Source organism: Tachysurus vachellii, chromosome 19 (genome assembly GCF_030014155.1).
Source record: "Tachysurus vachellii isolate PV-2020 chromosome 19, HZAU_Pvac_v1, whole genome shotgun sequence".
Classification (NCBI taxonomy): Eukaryota; Metazoa; Chordata; class Actinopteri; order Siluriformes; family Bagridae; genus Tachysurus; species Tachysurus vachellii.
The window spans coordinates 5,537,364-5,546,524 of NC_083478.1; the positions used below are offsets into that span (position 1 = coordinate 5,537,364).

At 41.0% G+C, this 9,161-nt stretch overlaps 1 protein-coding gene across 3 annotated transcripts; it reads left to right on the forward strand.

The window, feature by feature from the left end:
• Positions 1-1,435: 1,435 nt before the first annotated feature.
• On the forward strand, positions 1,436-9,161 carry ikzf4 (IKAROS family zinc finger 4). Of its 3 annotated transcripts, none has more exons than XM_060894384.1 (8): positions 1,436-1,565; positions 3,292-3,346; positions 3,437-3,541; positions 3,628-3,918; positions 4,074-4,241; positions 6,372-6,524; positions 6,600-6,731; positions 7,471-9,161. In XM_060894384.1, the coding sequence occupies exons 2-8, from the start codon at positions 3,307-3,309 to the stop codon at positions 8,250-8,252; spliced, it is 1,671 nt and encodes a 556-aa protein (XP_060750367.1). In that variant the 5' UTR covers positions 1,436-1,565; positions 3,292-3,306; the 3' UTR covers positions 8,253-9,161. The 3 variants fall into 3 exon arrangements, with proteins under 3 accessions (XP_060750367.1, XP_060750369.1, XP_060750368.1); XM_060894386.1 differs by having other exon boundaries at positions 6,372-6,506; XM_060894385.1 differs by lacking the exon at positions 1,436-1,565 and adding an exon at positions 1,581-1,625.

Below are 9,161 nucleotides of genomic sequence, written 5' to 3' on the forward strand. Positions count from 1 at the left end.
TCTCAAAATCTAAAGTTGAATATCAAATTGAATATCCCATATATACTAGTGATCACTATTTACACACTTATACCTGATATTACATGCTATAAAAGCTGATATATTTCATTACATTTAACTATAGAATGCAAGATGATGTGCATTTAATAATTTTTTCATCTTTCCATAATATCAACATTGAGAACTAAAATAAATGCCAGAACAATGTTAATTGCACATTAATGTGTATATGACATAATACCAAAGTAGCTTGGTTACGTGAATTTTCACCACAGCGCTGTTCAGTCCTCAAATCTGATCATACAGAATTTGTTAATATTCATTAAGAGCGCAGATTTAAGTTGTTGTACCAATCAACATTAATGCACAGGTTGTTTCTGTACTAACAACTTATTAACAGGCTATGGTGGACAATCTACATAAAATGAATAATAAATGGGTTCGAAAAATATACGGTTATCAAAGAAAAGTGTAAAATGATTATGGCTAAGCTTTCTGTGAGGTGAAGCTTATTTAAAATTTATGGAAAGATTCTCCAGTGTCAGCACATCGCCATGAAGATTTTTGACCTCCACTGAGACGATGCCGATTCTGTGAGGATCCTGAGACGTCTAGAGGTTTACCAGCTCCAGTTGGACTCTGCTATACTAAAGAGGAGACACCAACTCCCTGTGGTCTTCGAGGACAACAATCTCATCAATACAATGTCGGATTGTATATTTATAACCTCACCCTCCGGTGTCACCCATATGAGGATGAGGTTCCCTTTTGAGTCTGGTTCCTCTCAAGGTTTCTTCCTTTACCGTTCAAGAGAGCTTTTCCTCGCCAGTCATCCGAGTCACCTCAGACTTGTTCGTCGGGGATAAATACAAACACATTTTAATATATCTAATATTAATCTTGAATTTTTATATGATATTAATCTTGAATGGTCAGTAGGTTTTCTGTCGTGGATAGAGGACTTAGAACTTGTAAAATGACAAGATGCATTTGCTTGTATTATTAAGTATGAGAGAGAAACAAATAGAGGCTGGTGAGAGAATGATCATTTTTGTTCTAACCAGCAACATCAGGAGCTAGTTAACTCTCACAGACGTTCCACAATATTAATGTAATGTAATGTAACTATAAACGGACAAAAAGTATGAACATCACGTTCATTCACAAATTAAAATTCTATTCGTAGGCAAATTTCGATGGCGTAAAAGATACAAAACGGTTCATGATGTGCCGTTATAAGAAAATAATGCATTTGGGATTTCACACCGTCGTTGATTATTTTACTAAAACAGCAGCCTGTTGTGTTTTTTTTATTCCTTACTTAACGTCTGCCACCTCTACGACACATCCCGTCCATTCCTCACGTTCAAAACAAAGGATCGATGCTCTCAGTGTGATTATTTGTTGATCGTGAGTTCCATAGTTGGATTAGTCAGGTCTGAATCCCAGCACAGGCCCGGAAGTTGTTTGGGATTTCAGGTAAAGATCCCGGAGATGCTGCCTTCGCTGGAGAAAACAAATAGTGCTCCTGTTATATAAATACAGCAACCAGAGTCGATCGCCAGGTAAGGAAAATAACTCAACAGGTGCGTGCTATACTGCTGGTTCACGGAAGGTGACACTAGGTGATTAAACTAGCTGCTTACGGTGTGTTTGAGCGAGTTTATGTAGCCGGCTAACGTTAGCTAAGCTAAACGGCATCTGGCGAGTGGTGGCTGCCATAGCAACGCCGACGGGCTCTTGAGAAACATTATTAGGCTTCAGGTTGTCACGTCCAAATATCGTGCATTTTCACAGTAATTATCAGGTCTTTTCATTCACACAGCTTATCACGTTTATTATCTTAGTTTGTTTTGTCAGTTTGTACATGCCTTTACCTTATTTCTGCTCTGTCGCGTTTTGTTAGCTCCTTAGCTTTCCAAGCTAGCTGCTACGGCTCAACCAGACGGGGGGCTGAATCCCAAATGGCACCCTGCTCCCTATGCAAGTCCACTACGTAGGCTATTAAACAACGACTTCTACACTTTACGTAGTGCACTATACGTCCCATGTGGAGTTATTTGGATTTTAGCCAGAATGTCAGCGAAGGTGCTGCGGACGTGACACATGTCACTGGTGTTTTTTGTCTACAAAAGTGTGAACAGTTTTGTGGCTCTTCTAAATCTGGGCGCTTTTTTTTTCCTCTAAGGTATCTACATCCAAGAGCTGAGATTCTGACTCACTGTAACCTACACGTCTTTGCCACTCCAGTATCGTCATATCTGTGTCCTGGAGTTAACTTCATGAGTTAAACACTCACTCACTTTTAGTATCCACTTTATTCTGGTCTGTTCTGGGGCCACTGTGCATGAGGCAGGAATATACACACATGGATGCCAGTCCATCGCAGAGCACTATAAACACACACACCACGCCTGGGGCAATTTATCATTAATCCCAGATTGTGCAAAATGGCACACAGATCATAAAATACATCAACACTTCTAGCTGTACTATGCTACCTGATATAAACACCTGAGATGACGAACGCACAGCAGCTCAATTGGAACTTGTAGAATGTAGAAAAGAATTAATCTGTACTCACTGATCAGTCATTCAGAGATCAGATTAAGATCAAGATTCTTTTCCCTACGTGATCTCAAGTTTAATCCAGAAACCTAAACCGATAAAATCCCCCTTTTTTTCTTATATAGCAATCGTACTATTCTAGCAGCTCAGTGAATGAGACTGAATAATTTTTGTATGCTAAGGTAAGTTTCTGTGAATATCTGCTTGCCACATTCAGCTCTGCTCTTTCAGCTCTGCTGTTTAATTCTTTGCTCACACCTGAAGGGGAGGACCTTGTAATAAACGGCTTCTTTTTGATTATTTCTCACTCTGCTCTTTGATAGGTCACATATGAAGGGGAGGGCATCTCGTACTACCCCGCTTCTTCGTATTTTTCATGACAAAGATCTCGGTATTAGGCAGAGACTTGGGTCTGTGATTGAAACTAGGAGATATTTACTTTTGGTAGGATTTAGGATTTTTGATAAGGAATTTAAAAATTGCCTAATCATATAGAAAAGCCTCAAGGCTCAATATGAAAAATGCGTTTCTCTTGTTGCTGAGAAGAGACGAAAAGATTATAAGGTTTAAATCAACAGACTAATCAGATTTCCATGTCTTGAAACTTCTAGACCCAAGTCATCTAGAGTAATGTGATTTTATAACTATATTTTGTAGCAGTTTTTCTACTGCTGATAAAATCAAACCGCTCAGATCTCTTGTGGATTCTTTTTTCATTTCCAGGCAGCTGGTGTGAGAATGAATGCTGACGATTGCAATGGCCGTTCTTACATGTCAGGTACCAAGCACTCCTGCTGATTTAATCTGGTACAGTTCTCTGCTTGGTTGCATCATTTGATTTGTATGTCTTTGTATGCTTGTTTTGCAGGCAGCGGAGACTCTTCAACAGAAAGGGAGTTTTTCGCAGGGCTAAGGGGACCCACCGTGAGCACTCCCAACAGTCAGCACTCCTCTCCCAGTCGCTCCGTCAGTGGTCCGTAATCTAGCTACAGACTGTTGTACTTGTCTATTGCTTGCAATGACCTTGTTTGTGAAGAGCTTATTCTGCTCTCTGTCCAGCAAATTCCATCAAAGTGGAGCTCTACAGCGATGAAGAAGCAGGTAGTGCCCCACTTGCAGAGAGAGGAGGAGGAGGAGAAAGGGATGAAGGATGGAAGCAGGATAAGGGGGACATTGCGGAGGAGGTTGGTGGAGAGGTTGGAGGAGATGCGGGTGGAGGAATGCTCAGTCAAGGAGGGAGCAGTTCCCCTGGACCTATTCGGCTCCCTAATGGGAAATTAAAGTGCGATATATGTGGGATGATCTGCATTGGCCCTAATGTTCTGATGGTACATAAACGCAGCCATACAGGTAAAATTCATGCAATTGTTTAAACATATATTCACTTTATAGTTTGCAAAATTTGAAACATACAGTCACATTAGTTTACTAGTGTTGCTTTTTCGATTGCAAATGTCCTATTGTGAGATTAATCTTGGCGCCTTTGCTACAAAAACGGTTGATAGGTGAGCGGCCATTCCAGTGTAACCAGTGTGGTGCGTCCTTCACACAGAAGGGCAACCTGCTGCGCCACATCAAGCTCCACTCTGGTGAAAAGCCCTTCAAATGTCCCTTTTGTAACTATGCCTGCCGCCGCCGTGATGCACTCACAGGACACCTCCGCACACACTCCGGTGAGTGAACACACACAACACAGACAAGGCATCTAGATGTGTTGTGAGGAAATCATGTCTTTTAATGTAGCACTGAACACCCTTTAAAGTCTTGGCCATAATGAGTCGCCTGTGTGGGAATGTACTATTGATTTGTTGCCTGATTAATTCCTTTAAAGATTCGGCCGCTCTGCCTTAGGATAGAATTTTGCGGGTTATTTCTGACCTCACAGAATATTCTAGTCATATAGTCATGACATTTAGAATATTATGAAAACAGGATATCCTGCTTGTGTTTTCAAAATGTTGAGGCACGTTCTCGAGGTAACGTGCAGCAGGCTACTTTTTTAACGCTCTTCTAAATGGCATGGTTCGGAGAAATGACAGCCGAGTGTTGTTAAATTCTCTGAAATGACGCAACTGCTCTTGTTTATCTCATCATTTTTACTAATGTCGAACATCATTGATGAAAAACGCCTCGGTGCATTCATACATTTCGAGGAAAGTGAAGATAAAGTGTTTCGTTCTAGTAAAAGATTTTTTTTTTACTTTATTGGAACGTACAATATTCACTCTTGTATAAAGTGGCTCGGAAAAATTGTTTATTCTGTTCACTATCAGACCAAATAGTAGCTGAAACGAAAATATACTATAGTTTTTAGTAGTATAGTATTTATTAATAATGAAGTAGATTTAGCAATTATCAATTGATTTTGACCAAAATACTAAAAAACAGTTCTAGTTCTAAATACTAAAAAACAGTTCTAGTTCTAAATACTAAAAAACAGTTCTAGTTCTAGTAAAAGTTTTTTTTACTTTATTGGAACGTACAATATTCACTCTTGTATAAAGTGGCAGGAAAAATTGTTTATTCTGTTCACTATCAGACCAAATAGTAGCTGAAATGAAAATATACTATAGTTTTTAGTAGTATAGTATTTATTAATAGTAAAGTAGATTTAGCAATTATCAATTGATTTTGACCAAAATACTTAAACAGTAGGCAGCTACAGAATTATATAGTATATACATGTGGCAAGGAGTTTTAAATGATATTTAAAAATGTGCAATATTATTTACATAAGAATTTAGACCCTCTGTTATGGCTATACAACCTACAACCTACCTATACAAATCCCCACAGTGTATGTCAAAGCAAAAAAAAAAAAGATATGAGATTAAAGAAATTTTCTGTAAACTCCCGGGACAGAATTTTTGAGGTATTGAACTTTCTGCAGTTTTAAAGCTCCTGAGGAACACAGTGGCTTTCATCATAGGTACATTAAAGAAGTCTGGAAACACCGAGGCATTTTCTAGCCAAATCAGGCAAAAATACTTCACCTTAGGGGCAGAGCTGTGCGTGTAGTGAACAGCGCCTGGTTTTCTTCAGATGCATTATTTGGCATCAGGCCAAAGAGTTTAGTTTTGGCTTCATCAAACAATATATTGCTATAACCAGAGAGTGCTTTACTGTAGATACATTTTGGCAAAAGAGGCAAAGAGGAGTGGATTCCATGTGGCCACTCTAAAATAACAGACTGCTTGGTAGAGTGATGCAAAGACGGTTGTCTTTCTGACAGGTTCTTCCATCTCCGTTTCATCTCTACTTTCATCCACAGCATCGATCGTGAATATTTTAGTGCTATTGGTTGCAAAATGTTCAGAAAAAGAACTTTGCAAAACGTTGCCAAAACAAAAAAAAGAAATATTTGTATGCAGATTCATGAATGAAATGTTTTCCCATTATAGAGCAGCGGTGTGTTAAAATGAAGTACATTCATAGCATTTTTCAAGGCTGTTATGTTTGTCGCATTTTAAGCAAAATAAAGCAGTGCTTAGGGTTAGGGTTGGAATTTAAGACCTCGTGTATTGAATGAATGTATAACCTGTGCAGTAAATATTTGACAGATGATTTCATCCAGAAATTCTAATGCTCTGATTTCTCAGGCAAACAACAATAACTTAAACATACACACATTAATCATTAGCATTACTTCTGATATAGTAGTGTTTATGTGGAAATTTAAATTTAAATTTCCCCATAATCAAGAATGACCATTAGAATCATTAGATCATTAGAACAATTTAGGTTTTTTTTAGAACAGGCTTTAGTTTTGTCGTCTGGCATTGTCATGTTCTGCGTTCTTTCAGTTTCTTCTCCAACTGTGGGAAAGCCCTATAAGTGCAGTTACTGTGGTCGCAGCTACAAGCAGCAGAGCACACTGGAGGAGCATCGCGAGCGGTGCCACAGCTACCTTCAGAGTCTGGACCACCAGCCTGCCCACAGTACGCAGTCTGCACAGGGTAAATCATAAACAACTCCAGACTCCTGCTGTATGTGTGTTTGTGAGTGATGTTCTTATGTCACCCCTTGTGCAGGTGAGGATTGTCGTAACATGGATGTGATGGCTGATCCTCTGATCCAGCCCTTGTCAGAAAAGATGACTTTCATTGAACGGGTGGCTAACAGCATCACTAAAAGGAAGCGCTCCACACCTCAAAAGTTTCTGGGTAGGCTTCGTTCAGTCCATCGCTTGTGGGTTTATATTATACAGACTCCTCTAATCCTCCTGTTAATCCTTAAATGCAATAATAGCTTCTGCAATATTGATGTCAAGTAAAAGCCACACGGCATATGACCAAAGTGTAACACTAGTGTCGAATTCCGTGTAAACCGTGTAATCACAAAGCTCCTCCAACATCCCTGAAACATCTTGTTTAAACATCCACACAATACTCATCAGGAACATTTGAACTGTGTGGGTGTTTAAACAAATCAAAACATGTAATTTAACAAACGTGATTGTTTTTTGGCAAAACATTATTCAGACTAACAATGTCCTTCAATGTCCGTGTGTGTTCTAATGTGTTTTTAATATCAAGTAGATTTTGCAGTTAGACTGTGAGTGAAGTGTTTGGAATATGATATTTCTTCTCTATATGTTATTGATTATAGCTAGGGGGTGTATTTCTCCTTCTAAAGCTATATAATGTATTTCCTAATATGTGATTAATCATACAATGTTAAAAATGTTCAAAAGTAACTAAGATGTCACAACGCAAATAGTGAGGCTGCTAGTCACAGAGGTCATGCTTAGTTCACTCGACTGAATGGGAGGTGATAATCAGGTGATAATTATGTTTATCTCATGTATTTTTCTACTTTTTAGATTAAAGAATTAGACAGGAACAACAGTTGATTTTGTGAATTTTTAAATGCTTAATTTTAGCCATGGCTGTGTCTGTGCAGGAGAAAAGCACATGCGCCTGAACATGTCCGATGCACCTTATGAAATCAACTCCAGCCCGGAGAAAGAACGGGATGCGATGGGTTCTCATGCTGGAAGTGACCCTGCTGCTTTAGCTGTTATGGGAAGCCACTACCTCCGCACTCCAAGAGGTGGAAGCGAAGAGGTTGAGTCTCCTCGCTCCCTGCGCCTGCCTCCTACTCACCCGGCTTGTGTGTCCGAGTTTACCCCTGTCATCAGCTCTGTCTATAGCCACATCACACCTTTGGGCCAGCGGCTGAACTGTGCAGGGGGAATCAACATGGTACTGCCAGGCCGAGAGGCAGGCGAGGGCCATGAAGATGTGCCCTCAGGTCGCAGCCACGGTGCCTCACCCAGTAATGGCTGCCAGGACTCCACAGATAACGAGAGCACGACAGAGGAGCAAGGCATCGGCCCTGGTGCTGCTAACCATCGAGGACGTGAGCGCCACAGTCCTAGTCACGCCAAAGAAACAGAAAAGGAAGGGGAGCGAGACAGACCGGGCTTGCTGGCTAAAGGGGGCCCTCGTTCTCCACCCTCGTCCAGTTTGGCCGTGCAGGTGGTGGACGGTGAGGGGCGGCCAGTACGCTCGTTCCGCTGTGAGCACTGTCGCATCTTCTTCCTGGACCACGTCATGTTCACCATCCACATGGGCTGCCATGGCTTCCGACAGCCTTTCGAATGCAACATCTGCGGCCACCGCAGCCAGGACCGCTATGAATTCTCCTCGCACATCGTCCGAGGAGAGCACCAAGTGGGCTGAACCACTTGGGAGTAGGGGTGGGAGGGTTGGCACGCAGGCAGGACGGGTATTTCAAAGTGGGAAAGAAGAAGGTAAGGAGGGACAGACGCTGCTTTCAGATGATACGGAGTCCAGTTTGGTCTGCACCAGATGAGGAGGGGGGACATACTGAGCACTTGCTTTAAGTATTAGTGAACAGAAGGCTTTCGATTTTGAAGGCTAACTGGCATAGGTGCACAGGGAGTATTGCCTGTGCTTAAAGAAATCAAATTTAGAGGAGTTTGATTAGAACCGTGGGACCGAATCCCACTCTCTGTTTTAACTCCCAAATCAATCCATTTGGCAAGACGCACCTGTTTTGCTTTAGAAGTGCCTTTCTTCAGTGGGGTTTACCTTTTCTGGGTTAGATAGAGAAACCTGGTGCTCTAGCATGCTGCAGCAGGAGGCAGGGGTCAGTGAAATCTTGCTAGCAGCATTTCTGTACTGCATTTTAGAGGTTGTGATGAGTGTGTGAGATTGTGTGAGTGACCTGAAAGAGTGAAATGAGATCCACAGTTGTAGTATAGTCTAAAGTGTACAGACTTTGTGTTTGGACTCCTTTTATGGTAATTTTAAAGTCTGTGGAATTTAGAGGACTCAGGGAGGACACAAGGGACTGAAGGAAAGAACTATGAAGTAGCAGCACCAACTGCAGGCCTCTATGACTCAGAGAGAAAGGAGATTTGTGTGTTAGCCATATAAACGGAGCACACACACACACATTGCCTTAAGTAGTTGCTTTATATTAACCCTGCGTTATTTCGTAGAATTGAGTATGCTGTTAAATGTTGTGGTTTCAGAAGGCACCACAAAACATGTCTTTAAACCTGAGACGGCACAGAGCTTATTAGGTGGTTTTAAAAATTAGGCCAGGTATTAAACAGTGTGTGT

Coding starts and splice junctions, on each gene's coding strand:
- ikzf4 (XM_060894384.1), top strand. CDS start 3,307: ATGAATGCTGACGATTGCAATGGCCGTTCTTACATGTCAG. Junction 3,347..3,436: donor TGGCCGTTCTTACATGTCAG/GTACCAAGCACT, acceptor CTTGTTTTGCAG/GCAGCGGAGACTCTTCAACA. Junction 6,525..6,599: donor CAGTACGCAGTCTGCACAGG/GTAAATCATAAA, acceptor CCCCTTGTGCAG/GTGAGGATTGTCGTAACATG.